A 16,734-nucleotide genomic window follows, 5' to 3' on the forward strand; every position below is an offset into this window, starting at 1 on the left:
GTCAATGAAAGAACGGACAATACCCAAAAAACAAATGTCTACAGACTGGCATCGTTTTTAATATATCTTTTTTTCCTTCTTGGGGAATTAGTTTGTATACTTCACCCCATGTAATAGTGTCTGGAGATAAGTCTTCATAGAAAATTTGGATCTCCTCAGTGACACCATAAGTCAACCGTCAATTTTCTGGCAGTACCAATTACTGGGACTTGTACCATATTCTACAGTGGATTTTAAAATTATTTTTCCTTCCTTCTAGACAACTAATTGACATATTTTTTTACCTATGGATCATTGTCTGAAAATACAGCAGTTGGAACCAGACCTGTCCTTACAAAAGCGCTCCTCAGGGGAGGTACCAGTTGTCTGTAGGTGATATCCAGCCAACGAAAGAACAGACAATTCCCAAAAAACAAATGTCTACAGATGGGCATCGTTTTTTAATATATCTTTTTTCCTTCTTGGGAAGTTAATTTGTATACTTCACCCCATGTAATGGTGTCTGGAGATAAGTCTTCCTACATAATTTGGATCTCCTCAGTGACACCACAAGTCAACCATCAACTTTCTGGTGGTACCAATTACTGGGACTTGTACCATATTCTACAGTGGATTTTATAATGACTTTTCCTTCCTTCTAGACAACTAATTGACATATTTTTTTTCCTATGGATCATTCTCCGAAAATACAGCAGTTGGAACCAGACCTGTCACCACAGACTTGTGTCAAGTGCTCCTCAGGGGAGGTACCAGTTGTATGTGATATCCAGCCAACTAAAGAACAGACAATGCCCCAAAACAACTTTCTACTGATGGGCATCTAATTTAATAAATATTTTTTTCCTTCTTGGAAAATTAATTTGTATACCTTACCCCATGTAAAGGTGTCTGGAGATAAGTCTTCATATATAATTTGGATCTCCTCAGTGACATAACGAGTCGTCAACGTTCGGCCAGTACCAATTAGTGGGACTTGTACCATATTCTACATTGGATTTTCTAATGAGTTTTCCTTCTTCTAGAGAATAAATTAGCATATTTTTTTCCTATGGATCATTGTCTGAAAATACAGCAGTTGGAATCCCACCTGTCACCTCAGACTTGTGTCAACAGCTCCTCAGGGGAGGTACCAGTTGTCAGGATGTGATATCCAGCCAACTAACGAACAGAAAATGCCCCCAAAAAACAACTGCTTACATCTAATTTAAGATATATATTTTTTTCCTTATTAGGAAGTTAATTTTCATACTTTACTTCATGTATTGGTGTCTGGAGGTGTCTTCATACATAATTTGGATCTCCTCGGTGACATCACGAGTCGTCAACTTTCGGGCAGTACTAATTACTGGGACTTGTACCATGTTCTACACTGGATTTTCTAATGAGTTTTCCTCCTTCTGGAGGAGAGCTAATTTACAAACCTTTAAATAAAAGTGATCTACTTTACATTCAACAAAATTTGGGGAAAATAGGAAAGCAAAAACATAATTAAAACAAAAATTCAAAAATTTGAAATAATTCATTAACAACCTATAGATTAAATGGTTTAATGCCAAATGGTCTCAAGGTGATTCTTTTTTTTATGTAAATGATCATAATAAAGAGGTTGTCCACTGATAATAAAATTCTTCAGAAACCTTTGCAATAAATTTCTCAAAAAGAGTCTATCCAGTAAATAATATATATAAAACAACAGTATAAATTTCATGAAAGTACCCAGATATTAACTAGTTTTTTTTTATTGGCATCATAGCATTCTACAGACCAAATGGACATATAATAAAAAAAAATCCAAAAATGGATATATTATGAGCTAATCTAGCTCCATGTTACACCTTAAGACATTTATTTTGCATACATAACAATTTGTGCTCCATTCTTCCGGGTCCATGTATCAACGCCGTTACAATTTATATAATATTATGGATTTTTAGAGGAGATCACTTTTGAAATATACGATAAAAAAGTGTTATTGAACATAAATACAAAAAAAAACCCCTGAAAAAAGTATTATACTTGACCATATGTACGCTAATAATTTAAATTATATTGGCACTCTACCAATAATTAATTTTGATTATCACACACTTAAAATATCTAATAAAAAATTACCTATTGTTTAAATTTTATTTTTTTTACTTTTATTTTTTGGGCAGTTGTTTTCATATCACAATCTGTATTTAAAAAAAATAACAATACTTTTAAGCATGTCATTTTAGACTCATACTTCCTGTTCTACACAAAAAGACTTTTCAGCAGTCTCATTATCATCACATACAGGGTTACATTGACAGGTAACATCACTGTACAAAGGCTGATAACACCTCATCCACCAATCACCGTTGCTAATATTACAGCTCACCTCCTCCGTCTCCCTTCACAGTGACCTTTCCACACGCTCATTAAATGTTTCAATACAATTCATTGGGTCAGAGTCTGTTCATTGCTGCTAATGTACATGTGTATTTCCTGTAAGAACAGGAAGTCAGAGTCTAAAATAACCCCGGTGGCCATTGTGAGAATTGCAAGTTTTATATATATATATATATATATATATATATATATATATATATATATATATATACAATTCTTTTACTTATCTTCGGGTGCAAGGCCCCCAGGCAACCTGTCCATGGATTGTCCAGAGTACATAGAATTCAAAAAAGTAGGCAGCACTCCATATCGTCTGAAAAACTGTGCAGGATTTATTGAACCCACATGTCTGGGCAACGTTTCGGCTCCAAAATTAGCCTTTCTCAAGGCTTGAGAGAGGCTCATTTGGAGCCGAAACGTTGCCCAGACATGTGGGTTCAATAAATCCTGCACAGTTTTTCAGATGATATGGAGTGCTGCCTACTTTTTTGAAATATATATATATAACAAACCTTATTTAAACAGCACATCATTTTCCGAGCATGCTTTCTGATGTCAAAATTTTGTCGAAAATTTTGTTTTAAGAATTTAAAAATTGTACAACTGACTCCTAATACCACAATTAACAATAAAGGTAGTGCCAGATGATTTTTCTGTGCCATAATATTCACAATTACAAGGTTCGGCTATGATACATAGACCCCAAATAAGTCAATAGTTCAGTTATTAATATCCAACAGTCATTTTTGGGTGAATTAAATAAATTGGTGGTTAAGGTGGAATATTTTATTTTTCGGTCCAAAATCACTTTAAATAGAGAATAAGATGGGAAGAGATAAAATAGTTTGAGTCCGCGGCATCAACAGTTTTTTTTTTTAAAGTCACTATTATGTAACATCGGAAGTTTTTTTTTTTTTTTTTAGAAAAAATCCTAATACAGTCAGTAGCCTTTATAACACTTCTTCTCGATGGTCATTGTTCTTCCTGTCCTCACTTACGTTCTGGAGAACAGATCCAGGAGACAGGCAGCTGAAATGAGATTCCTGTAGTAAGTTATTACGAATTGGGGCTAAAGGTCTTTTGGCAATAGGCCTTCATCACAGCTGCTGCTTCAAAGTTCAGGGAAAATTCCAATTGTTGCATCAAAGGCAAAAAAAAGTAGATAAAATATTGAAGATATAATCAAAGTAATCAATATTAGTTTCTAAATTACTCATGTGTATTATGGTTACATTTTAAAGGGGCAGTCCCATATATTTTTTTAATTAAATATTAAAACAATTTTAAGTATAAACGTAGATAAAAATTATATATTAGGGGTAAAACCAAATCTGTATTACACAATAAAATAAGAAAGATATTACATAATGAAATATTAAATAAAAACGCTTAAGAAAAAAATATTTAGTACATTAATAAAGTAAAGTTAAAAAACAACAACTAAAAGAAAAGCCGAAATGTTTTTGTAAATTATAATAAACTTAAGTGGTAAACCATTGAAAAAAAAAACAAGTATTTAATTTGGGAAGGGTCTGCCTCTTTATTGTACAAAAACATAGATAAATTACTTAAGGCTAAGGCAACATCAAAATCGCAAATGTTGCGCCGCCCGCCGCAACTGATGTGAATGTGCTCATGCAGAAATCCGGTAGGGTTGGATTTTTGCCATCTGTTGGGTCAATTTGTGGAATGCACACCATTATTAGTTGCAATGGAGAAGCGTGACTTTGGGATTTTATGTTGCGCAACTTCTAAGCGACATGTAGTCTTAGCCGAACACATCTTGTAGTTTTGACACAATGAAGCAGGAGGCAGTGAATCAAAGATTACGACTGTTTTAAATCCAAATTTTGGGTGCTACAACCGAGGCTAAAAATTTATATTAAAAAATATGTATTTTCTTTTTGCAACTTATATTTTCTTTACGTGAAATTCTAAAGAAAATTATTGTAAAGGAAATATATAATCAGAAAATGACCTAGTGTTAAAATCAGATATTATTTTGAGTTAAAAAAATGTCATTTTCAAATTTTTCACATTGACCACTGTGGCTATTTTAACCCCTTTCCGACGTTGGGCATACATTTACACCGATGTCGGACACTCTCCCTTTGATGTGGGCTCTGGCGCTGAGCCCACATCTTTCCAGGGACATGTGAGCTGTTTTGAACAGCTAACATGGGCCCACAATAGCTGCGGGTGGAATCGCAATCCACTCGTGGCTATTAACCAGTTAAATGCCGCTGTCAATCTCTGACAGCTGCATTTAACAAGCGCTGCCGGCAATCGCGCCGGAAATACATCCACCGGTGACCCCGTCACGTGATTGTGGGTCACAGTGAGTTGGCATGACAACCGGAGGTCTCCTGGAGAGACCTCTATGGTTGTCAGTGCTGGATTGCTGTGAGCACCACCCAGTGGTCGGCGCTCATAGCAAGTGAGCAATTCTGCTATATAGAGGCGATCTGATCATCGCCTCTCTGTAGCTGAGCCGATCGGGTCATGGCAGCTTCTAGTCTCCCATGGAGACTATTGAAACATGCCAAAAGTAAAACATAATATATATAAAAAAATATATCTATAAAAGTTCAAATCACCCCCTTTTGCCCCATTCAAAATAAAACACTGAAAAAAAACCAAACAGACACATCTTTAGTATGACCGCGTTCAGAATCGCCCGATCTATTAATAATAAAAAAGGATTAATTTGATCGCTAAATGGCGTAGTGAGGAAAAAAGTCAAAATGCCAAAATTACGTTTTTTTTGGTCGGGCGATCAAAAGAACCTATCTGCACCAAAATGGTATAATTAAAAACTTCTGCCCGGAATGCCAAAAATATGCCCTCACCCAACCCGAGATCACAAAATATGGAGAACCTAGACATGTTTGGTGTCTATGAACTCATAATGACCTGGAGAATCATAATGGCAGGTCAGTTTTAGCATTTAATGAACCTAGTAAAAAAGCCAAACAAAAAACAAGTGTGGGATTGCACTTTTTTTTTGCAATTTCACCGTACTTGGAATTTTAAACTCACATTTCCTGCGACTTTTCAGTAGTCTCTCTATCGTCACAGCTATGATTACAATGATTACAGCTGATGACTAGAATAGCCTCAGCTGTTAGTGTAAGAATTCTCATTTTTTTTAAATATAGATCACGATATGAATGAAAAAAAAACAAAAAAACATTTAACTTCGAAAAAAAAGATTTAAACAGTTGGTCATTTTCTGAAGACACATTTCCATTAAAAATATATTTGAAATTAACTTGTTAGCTAAAGTAAAATCCATGCACCTTAATCTAGCCATATAATTACATGTAAAATCTGTCTAAATAGTCAGAATAATATTAATATTTTTTTAATAGTTATTTTTTTTTTATATTTATATAAGGGTAATTTTTTATTAAACTTTCACTTTTTTTTACTCTTTTTTTGTATCAACCATCAACTTGATATCACAGATCGAGAAGCTCAAAAACGAAATTTATCATTTTCCTTAAAAATCTTAAATTGCTATATCAAGAGTAAGAAAAAGTTTCTCCACTATTTCGTGCTAATTTTTGCACCTTTTACAAAAATGTTGTTCATAATTTCAACATAGCTTTTATATTGCTTTCTTTTTAATAAATATAGCTATAAATTTTATATGGAATAATTTCTATTACAAAATGCTCCAAGTAAAATAATTTAATAATAGCATAATAATCATAATAACAAGTATAATACAGTTTATTACAGTTTTAAAAAAATAAAAATTGACGGAATTATAATCTCCTACTTCCCCGACCACCCAAAAAAAATAAAAGATAAAAATAAAAAATAAAATAAATAAGAAAAATAGATGGAAAATTAAAATACTGCATGATGGAATGTATTATGGGATCACTTCAAATGTCATCCATTAAATTCAACCACGTTCTTTTCGTCCTGGTTGTGTTGATCCATTGAAAGTATAAGTCATAATTATGTTTGTTGGGAAGAAAACGTCCGGTGTATCCAATTTTAATAATTACAATAGACATGCAGATATTTGTAATAATAATCAATTATTATCAGATATTTATGGGATACTTTTTGAAAAAAAAAAACTAAAAAAATCTTCTTTTCTAGCAAAAAAAAAAATGTTAATAGCTATTTCAGTTTAATGGGTGAGTTGAGCCATCCAAGAGTAAAGAAGCCCCAATCAACCAACGTTCTTAAATTGATACACCATTAATTAGGATCCGAAGTTGGTCATTCCGTGTGCGCCATCTTGACATTCAAAAACAGTATTTACATATCAACCGGAAAACACTTCGTCAACAATTCCAAAACTCGAAAACCAATAATGCGACACCTTAGGTCATATGTTATTTTCAGGATATATATATCTTAATTTTCCACCTAGTGGTGGCAGGAAGGAAGTAAGAATTTTCTAATTTACTGCTACGAACCGAAGGTCTATTAAAAAATAAAGTCCGATAGCCTCCTAGGAAAATAAGTAGAAATGTCAATGCATTGTCGAATAGGTGACCTAAAAAGGTGTAAAAATACCATAGATAAATCGGAGGGGGTAATCATAAAGTGCTAGAGAAGAGAAATACATTATGGATGGTATTTTTTGTTTTTAGAACAAAGGGGGGCCCTCAACCAATTCTTCATCTTAAATCGAAATGTTCGGTGCTTTCTACAGTCTATCGGTTACCAAAAAATGTGCAAATTTGATCACAAGATCTGACACACGATTACTATAATCTTACACCCATTTTGAAATACCCTTGAAGGAAATTCTGAGCTAATAGAGGAGTTTTCCCCATTTGAGAGCTTTATCAAAGAGGCTATCAAGATTGTCTCTCATTTTGAAGAGCTTAGGCACCTATTGGTTTTTATAGGTATTGTGTAATGTTTTAATTCTTCTGTGGTCTCACTGGAGGATAATTGAACACTAGAAGTGGTGGTGGGGGGGGGACTTGATGCCTGGACACCTTGTGGTCAACTTATTTTTGGTGGACTCTTCCAACAAAAAGAGACTGTCCAATGTGGACGACCTCTTACAGGTCCAATTACCGCACGGTAGTTAACTTTTCCAGACCACTTCTATTTCAACTTGAGAAGAAGTACAATATTTTTAATAGAGTTGAGCAAGAAGAATTGCAGGACCATAGTCCAGCGGCCAAGTCGTTAATCCATGGCTGCCGGGCAGAGACCTATGATCCTCCTCTTACCTGTCAGTAACCTTGGCTTCTCTTTTGATTAGTTAGCCTGTCTCAAAGATGGCATTGCGCCATGCCAACTATTCAAAAGAGGAGTAGGGCACCCCAGCAGTATGAAAGAGGTTCGCAGGCTCAGGTTTGGGGCAACATCAATAGTCGTACCACTCCAGAGCCTGGTATCCCCGGCTCCTCTTCAGATTAGCCTGTCTTGATGTCACGTCTCAATGATAACATCGTACCACGCCAACTAATCAAAAGAAGAGCAGGGCACCCTGGCATGTAGGAGGAGGTTCGCAGGGCTCCAGTCTGGCAGCCACATCAGTAGCCTCTGGTACCACTCCAGATTACAGAAAATCTCCTCTAACCTGATGGTATACTTGGCTCCTTTTCTGATTAGTCAGCTTGGCGTTATGTCACACCTCAACAATTATGTTGTGTCACGCCAACTAATCAGCAGAGGAGCCAAAAAGGTAAGCTTTGGTGGTAGGATCCGATGACCATGGACTATTAACAGGGACACTGGCTCATTGTCCTACAAATTTTTTGCTTAACTCTAATTTTGAAGAGGATAATAAGCCACTGACAGAAGCCTCCAGTGGCAGCTTATCTTCCCTGAGAACTAAAGGATTGGTAATGTTGAACTTCAACTGCTTGATTCTTTTTCCCCCCAACATCTGCTATTGGGGAAGAATCGGGAGGCCGTCATACTAAATATGATGCTTGACCAGTCCAACCGAAATTAGACGTATGGGAAGCCACATATGTATGGGCAGCTTTACTTTTTAAGATTTATTCATTATCAGTTATGCACCATCAGGACCTTCTTCCAGTCTAAAATACAACTTTAGTCGCTAAGTTCTTTTTAACAAATGTAAGTAGTCACAGTGTTCTAACATGTAACGATTAGAAAGACACAGCATATAAGGCCACTTAAAAAGCAAACAAAATGAAAATGAACAATGTACTTCAGAATCCATATTACCAAGACCAGCTCCAAAAATCTGGAATGCTGTACCTTTTTGTGCTCTCAAAAAATTATAGAGATCCCTATGGTCCCTACAGTTCTACTTGGCCAATATTAAATAAAAAAATTAATTTTAAAAATTTAAAAAAAGACTTATGTTAAGGTCAATTGCACAGAACATCCACAAATATACAATTTGCAATCTACCCTGGAACCATAAAAATTAAAAAAAAAATTTTGATTGACCCGTCTCTTTCAAGATGAGAATAACAGAAGTAATTACTTTGAGTCGGGACTAAATAATCTTTCAGGGAGGACAGTGTGTTCTGTGTAACTGGGTGGTATTAGATACCTTGGGGTGAAGACCCTTGATTGGTGAAGCCTTGATTCAGTGAATGGATAGTTAGTTTGTCGTGGCGGCAGATATCGGGGGGAACACTCAGCAAGTAGAATGTGGTTACCTTTTTGCCTGGAACATAGAGCTGTGGAAGTTAAAGAGTGAGGGTCTCTGTTGCTGGGTGGTGGTGATGATGAAGAAGATGAAGCTGTAGTAAAACTGAAGAGGTTTTTCTGTAGTCGGGAGTGAGAAGATTCCGGACTGTGTGTAAAACTTTGGCTGGAAGCCTGCAGCGGAGAGAAGCATTGTGTATTAAGTTGCCCTGTGCTCCTCGAAGCTGACAGCTGGTGGAAGAGTAGTGCAGAAGGCTTTTCAGGGCTGGAGTTGGCTGATGAGGAAGTTCCTGCTGGGACCCTGAGTGGTGGCCTGTCGTGCGTTGCTTGGAATGGGAACTTGGTGCAATACGTGTGAAGCGGGTTTCTTGCAACTGGAACTGGGAACTGCTGCAAAGACAGCAAACGTGTTACGTTGGTGGACGGTTGACGTTCTGCTCAGAGCTTAGCTGCAGCTACCTGATGCCTGAACTTGGTTGCTGTAAATGACGCTCTTATTTGTCCCTTTATCTTGTGACTGCTGTGCTGTTAAGTGTAGATGTAAACTGTGCCTTTAAATCTTGAAAATCTCATGGATCACACCAGGTACCAACAGATTCCTTGGTGTTTCCATACAGAAAGAGAATGTGATACTCTCTGGCCAATCAAGATTTCCTACACTAGAACAAAAAAAAAAACCTCCTTATATCTATGAATCTGACCTCCATGATGTACTGCTGAGCTTTATAATGTCTAAGGGGTGTCAAAATATAGAGTTTCTTAAAAAAAACACCATTACACAAAATAAAATTTGGCTTTGGGTGCCTGTGGACATTAGAGTAAAGTCTGCTATAATGGACCTTTTTGTGAGACTTCTACTTTTAAAAATTTGGAACAATTTTGGGCTTGGTGGCTCCCAAAAAGTAGAAAATTAATCAATATTTTGAGCAAATTTTAAAGGATATGGACACTATTAGGGGCTTTTTTTGTCTAAAAATTATTTTGGAAATTGGGTTTCTCTAAAAAATGTAGCACAAAACGCAATTGCAAAAATTATTCTTAGCCAAAAGTGCATGCATACAAGTAAAAAAAATGCCCCTGAAGGTGCCCATATTCTTTAAAGTCCATATTCTGCAGGCCAGTTTATTGATGCAACACTCTAGGGGCCAACATCAAAGGATGCTAAAACATGACCTGTTCTTGGCGGGGTTGTGGGCTACAATAATAGTCTACGAGGAGGCATACTTTTCTCTAATGTCTAAACTTTTTGGCAGAATTGCTAAAAACAAATACAAACAGATAAGTAAAAGTTAGGTGCTCATCATAACAAGAAAACATATTTTTGGGAGGGAGGGTAAGAGACAAGCACTTAATCACATTATAACTCATATTAGTGGAAATAAAAATGTTCAAGGTTAGTGGGTCCTGGGAGTTTATAATCTATGGTAATGCCCCAATGGCCAAAATCTTTCGAAACATATGGATAAACCATCTTGACTTAAAACAAATTTACATGTAAATGTACAGTTATAGACGGATTATTGATTAAGCAAAGCATCGCGTTTACCACTAGAATTTCTAAATCTGTAGCACCAAAATATGTCAATGACCTCGTAAAATTCCTTGCAAAAGTGATACAAATTGGGCCCCTTTCCGGAGCTGCTTGACTTCACCACAATCCTAACCACTCATGACGAGAGATCCTGGTTCTATCATTTCATTTTTATGGCTTTCGGGCCATGGTGGGTTCTCATTGTCGATTAAAACATGGTTGAGACTATCCTGTCATGAGAACCCACTCCCCTATTTGGCACATGTACCCTTTACGAAGAAGAAAAGAATACGATTGGTGGCTCAGATATGATTCCTTTCAAAGCCATTCACATATTAGTCTGACAACCTAAGGAAATGCTCAAACAACATGATCCAAAAGTATATACCCAACGTACCCATAATAATGGCCATCAGGTATGCCAAAAGTGCATACGAGGAATATACTTCAGCATACCTTGATTTTACTGGTTTGAATAATGTACTTGGCTAAGCTTTTCTACATTTTTCAGTTTAACTTTTTTTTTTTTTTGGCAATCAACAAGGTAGGGTTTTTTTTTTGGCAATCAACGATTTGAATTTTTTTTTTTTAATCATGGCAATCGATGATGTAGATGGATAAGGAAACTAGGGAAAGTACATGTATAACTGTTTATATCTTTGACTTACGGAAGGATGTTTCATCTCTAGAAATTTGTTTTAGAAGGGCATCGGAGCCCATCTGGATGTCTCTGGATAGTTAATTAATGGTGGCCCTGATAAAGTTATAAGGATGAGTAAAGACAATATTTTTTCTTTTAGCTGGCCAGTGGGTTGTAGTTGGCTCCCTTTCTCATAGATAGTCAGGAGAGTCTCCAGGAGCCAAGTATTTTCTTTATTTCAGATTAGGTTGACCATTAATGGCTTTTGGTGGAACGATCGTTCAACCGACGGCCATCTCAGCCGACTCTCCCAAACGTAGGAATACTCGTTTGTCTGAGAGCTACAGCATTCTCTATGAGAAGGCCATCGAATGACACATCCGAAGGTGGCTTATCTCTGGCAGAACAATGCAATTAGCAATCGAAAATCACACATGACTTATTGACATCAATCCTGACTCATCTGTCCAGCGTCCCCAAACACATTGGACCATTGGTTGAACCCACCGATATTGCAGGGTTTGGCCAACATAAGTCTAACTTGTATGACCAGTTTAAATCTTTGGTTCTAAATAAACTGGTTCCCTACATGAGAATACTTCAAGGCTATATGCTTGGCCTTAGGGGCCCTTATTGGTGTATTTGGCAAATGTCAGCCACAAACATGGTATAAAAGCAGCCTAAAACTTTTACTAACACTGACTGCTTCCCAATGGACATGTGTATGAGCTTGAAGGGAGTCTTTAAACTTCCAAATGCCTTTTAGACTAAATAAACAGTGATGTAGGGTTCTTCACCCTTATAAATATCTTCGTAGCACTGTACCTGCTTATGATGGTTAGAGCTCAACCCTAGAGCAAACACTGTCCTGAGTGTATGAATGTGCACTGATACTGGCTGTTCCCTACCATGCGTGCACTTGCAAGGAGATTGCACTTTGCCATTATGCGTATGCACTCAGACGAGACGGTACAGTCAGTATCAGTGCGCATGCGCACACACCCGGGGCAGCGTTCGGGTTAGGAGAGAACACTGAACATCTCAAGCTAGTGCAGTCTTCAAGACGCAAATTGATGGTACACCCAGCTCATAGCCACGTCATGGGTGCACCGATGCCCCCTCATTTGCATGTGGAGTAAAAAGAATTTTAGGGGTGACAGACTTCCTTTAAATAAGTAGGAGAAATGTTATAACTGGATGGATCTACAATGTAGCGAAATCCCAATTATACTGATTTGCATCACTTTTATGAATTATTCTTAAAAGAGTTATTTCATGAAAAGCCTGAAGCTGTCCTGAAGTAACTGGCAGTGCATGTTGCGAAAAAAAAAAATACATTTTTTTTCAGTTTTTTTTGCTTCTATTTGTTTCATATATGCTTCTGAGTGTAAAATTTTTAATGAATCAGTCTCCACTCTGGCAGCTCACAATATACAGTTGATCCTTCTTGCTTTTACTACAGAAGAAGTCTTCTTAGCTTATCTTGGCTCCTTGGGGCAAGCAGTTGATAAAATCAGTCTCCTTCCCCCTCTTGCAAGTGACAATATAGTTCTTACTTTCCTCTTACGAAGTCTTCTTTGCTAATCTGTGCTGAGGGTGCAGGCACTACACAGAATCACTCTCCTTCCCCCTCTTGCAGCTGACAACATAGTTTCTTCTTATTTTACCTGAATAAGATGTCTTCTTAGCTTATCTGTGCTGTTGGGGTCACATACTAGACATAATCAGTCTCCTTTTCCCCTCTGATATTTAATGGTGGGACAACCCAAATTAAAGACCCCTTAACTGTTAAATAATTTATAAAAGATATTATTTTGAATGTATACTCCCATGTAGTTAGATACAATCCATATTGGTTGGCATGTAACATAACAAAATAGTAAAATGTTTCAACATCGGGGCAGATGAACAACATGTTGATGTTCTGTGCAATGATCGTTCATATTTTGTCCAAGTAGAAATAATTAAGAGTAATGTAAGCTACACTGGAGGCAGCCATTTTTATTCCACACAAAGTATTGAAAGGAATGTCATATGAATAAATCAATATATAGTCTTTAGTTGCCATAAGACTTGACATTTTAAAGATCCATTGAAACCGAGTTAGTACCCAATGCTGTGCACCAACACCCAAGGAACTTGGCAAAGTAACGTGGTCTGGACCCGTTCTTGTTCCAGGCGAGACACCTCTCTGACTGACCTTGCTTAGTGCCTCTTTATTCCATGTGAACAATATTGAATGTGTTTAATCCATTAAGATTTTAAATAAAAGATTAACCATCACAAAAATATTTGTGGGAATAAATTAGACTTTAAAATATTATATTTAGGGGCCATCACAGATTAATGATGCATGTTCAAGACGATAGAAGACGTTTTGTTGTTTCCCGCATTTTTTGTCAAAAGACAAGTTTTCACATTTTTGCCAAGTATTAATTTTCCACATCTCCATGTATCACATGAATTATATGGAGTAGACCACCACCGAAATCATGGAGTGGTAAAGCCTAGCATGAACCTACTCTAGTTGGAGTTGGGTTTGATACGATGTTCCTCTATCCATGTATTCCTCATCTTCATCCTCATGATATTTGCCAAAGGGGGTTGTGTTTGGTTCATAGATGATGTTTCTCAATCCATGTATTGCCTATCTTTATATGTGAATTATATTGAGTAGACATGTATTATATTGAGTAGACCATCACCAACATCATGGAGTGGTGAAGGCCGACACAAATCTTGTCAGTGAAGATGTGTTTGATACATAGACAATGTTTCTCAATCAATGTATTTCTTATAATAAACAGACAGCCCTGGCTGACCAGCCTGACCAAAGAACTGAGACGGGCTTCCAGGGTCGGTGAGCGGAGATGGAAGAGATCCCACTCTGCCGAGCACTTCATCGCATACAAGCAGTCCCTCGCCAGCTTCAAGTCCACGCTCACTGCCGCAAACCACACTTATTTCTCATCTCTCATATCCCCCTGTCTCACAACCCTAAACAGCTTTTCAACACTTTCAATTCTCTACTACATTTCCCAGAACCTCCTCCCTCCCCCTAATTTCTGCTGATGACTTTGCCTCTTTCTTTAAATAGAAGATCGATACGATCAGAGAAAGCTTTGGCCTGCAGCGCCCAATGCCCCTTTTAGCTGCTCAACCCTGTTCCTCCAAAACCAGCTTCTCTACCATGACAGATTAGCTCTCCACCCTCCTGTCTAGATCACATCTCACCACTTGCACGCTTGATCTGCTCCCATCCCACCTCATCCCTAACCTCACCACAGTCTTCATCCCAACCCTAACACACCTCATCAACCTCTCACTCACAACTGGTGTCTTCCCCTCATCCTTCAAACATGCCAAGATCACACCCATCCTCAAAAAGCCCTCCCTCGACCAATCCTCTGTGTCTAGCTATCGCCCGATATCTCTTCTCCCTTATGCCTCAAAACTACTGGAAGAGCATGTCCATCTTGAACTGTCCTCCAGCCTCTCCTCCTGCCCCCTCTTTGACCGGTTACAATCTGGCTTCCAACCCCATCACTCAACTGAAACTGCCCTAACTAAAGTCACCAATGACCTACTAACCGCCAAGAGCAAACGACACTACTCTGTCCTCCTTCTCCTGGACACGTCTTCTGCCTTTGACACTGTGGACCATTCCCTCGTGCTACAGATTCTATCATCTCTTGGCATCACAGACTTGACCCTATCCTGGATCTCGTCATATCTAACAGACCGAACTTTCAGTGTCTCCCTCTCCCATACCACCTTCTCACCTCGCCCCTTGTCTGTCGGTGTCCCTCAAGGCTCAGTTCTGGGACCCCTACTCTTCTCCATCTACATCTCGGCCTTCTTTTCTGCTCGCTTTCTAAAACTGGACATGGACAAAACAGAATTCATCATCTTTCCCCATCTCACTCTACCCCTCCACCAGACCTATCCATTAATGTCAATAGTTGCTCACTTTCCCTAGTCCCGCATGCTTGGTGCCTCAGGATGTTCCTCGACTCTGTCCTCTCTTTCAAGCCACATATCCAAGCCCTTGCCTCCTCCTGCCGTCTCAAACCCAAAAATATTTCCCGAATCCCCACATTCCTCGACAACGAAACCACAAAAACACTAGTGCACGCCCTTAACATCTCCCGCCTTGACTGCTGCAACCTCCTACTCTCTGGCTTCCCCTCTAGCACCCTGGCACCACTCCAATCCATCCTACACTGTGCTGCCTGACTTATCTACCTGTCTCCCCACTATTCCCCAGCATCTCCCCTATGCCAAGCCCTTCACTGGCTTCCTGTCGTCCAGAGACTCCAGTTCAAAACCCTTACTACGACATACAAAGCCATCCACAACCAGTCTCCTCCATACACCTGCAACATGGTCTCCTGGTACTTACCTACATGCAACCTTCGATCCTCACAAGATCTCCTTCTCTATTCCCCTCTTATCTCTTCCTCCCACAACAGCATACAAGACTTCTCCCGTGCTTCCCCCATACTCTGGAACTCTGTACCCCAACACATCAGACTCTCGCCTACCATAGAAACCTTCAAAATAACCTGAAGACTCACCTCTTCCGACAAGCCTACAGCCTGCAGTGATCCTCAACCTACTGAACCGCCGCATGACCAGCTCTACCCTCTCCTAGTGTACCCTCACCCATCCCCTGTAGACTGTGAGCCCTCGCGGGCAGTGTCCTCCCCTCCTTCTGTACCTGTTAGTGCCTTGTTTTTTGCTCATGTTTATTGTATTTGTCTATATTTGCCCCCTTTTCACATGTGAAGCGCCATGGAATAAATGGTGCTATAAAAATGTATAATAATAATATTTATGTGTTTGTGTCACATGAATTACATTTGGTAGACTACAAACAATATCATCGATCAGTGAAAAGTATCATAAACCATGTCAAGTTGGAGTTTGGGTTGATACATAGACAATGTTTCTCAATCCATGTAGTTTCTATCTTCATGTGTTTCTGTAATTTAGATTACTTTGACTAGTCTACCACAAAAACAAAATGGATAGAGCATGAGTGGCATGAGCTTTTCAAAGCTGGAGTTGAGTTTGATATATCGATGACATTTTTCATGTATTCCATGCTCACATGTCATTCTGTCACATGAGTTACATTGAGAATACCACCACTGAAATCATGGAGTAGTATGGCTTGGCATGAACCTTTTCAAGGAAGTTGTGTTGATACATAGAAGAGGTTTTGAAATCCATGTATTCCATATCTTTATGTGTTTGTATCACATGAATTACATTGAGTACAAAACTACCAACATCATTGAGTGGTGAAGCCTGGCATGAACCTTGTCAGGTTTTAGTTTGGTTTGAAAAAATTAACGATGTTTCTAAATCCTTGTATTTTTATCTTCATGTGATTGTTACACCACCAAATACATGGTGTGAGAAATGTTTGCACAAATCTTTTAAAAGTTTGTGTTAGCTTGTTACAAAGTCAACATTACCAAACTATGTATTCTCTATTTCCACGTGTTTGTGAAATTTAGATTATATTAAGTAGTCCATCACAACATACACAATGAGGAAGGTACAACTGGCA

The 16,734-nt window shown here is 38.1% G+C and overlaps 1 protein-coding gene and 1 long non-coding RNA gene across 9 annotated transcripts in view; one reads left to right on the top strand and one right to left on the bottom strand.

The window, feature by feature from the left end:
• LOC143776860 (uncharacterized) overlaps window positions 1–272 on the top strand; it is a 76,614-nt gene extending 76,342 nt beyond the window's left edge. The window contains exon 3 of the long non-coding RNA XR_013215940.1: window positions 260–272. This is a non-coding gene — a long non-coding RNA (uncharacterized LOC143776860). The remainder of the gene's footprint in view (window positions 1–259) is intronic.
• The window catches only part of BICD1 (BICD cargo adaptor 1), a 240,982-nt gene that overhangs the window by 11,752 nt on the left and 212,496 nt on the right, over window positions 1–16,734 (bottom strand). For 2 of the 8 annotated variants that reach the window (XM_077266645.1, XM_077266646.1), the window contains one exon: window positions 8,665–9,375. The exons of 3 other annotated variants lie outside the window; for them this stretch is intronic. In XM_077266645.1, the coding sequence (XP_077122760.1) occupies window positions 8,815–9,375 (561 nt within the window). In that variant the 3' untranslated portion in view covers window positions 8,665–8,814. Of the gene's footprint in view, window positions 1–2,892; window positions 3,483–8,664; window positions 9,376–16,734 lie in introns of those variants that run through there. 3 more of the 8 variants (XM_077266647.1, XM_077266649.1, XM_077266650.1) reach the window with 3 other exon arrangements.

This window comes from Ranitomeya variabilis, chromosome 5, assembly GCF_051348905.1.
Source record: "Ranitomeya variabilis isolate aRanVar5 chromosome 5, aRanVar5.hap1, whole genome shotgun sequence".
NCBI lineage: Eukaryota > Metazoa > Chordata > Amphibia > Anura > Dendrobatidae > Ranitomeya > Ranitomeya variabilis.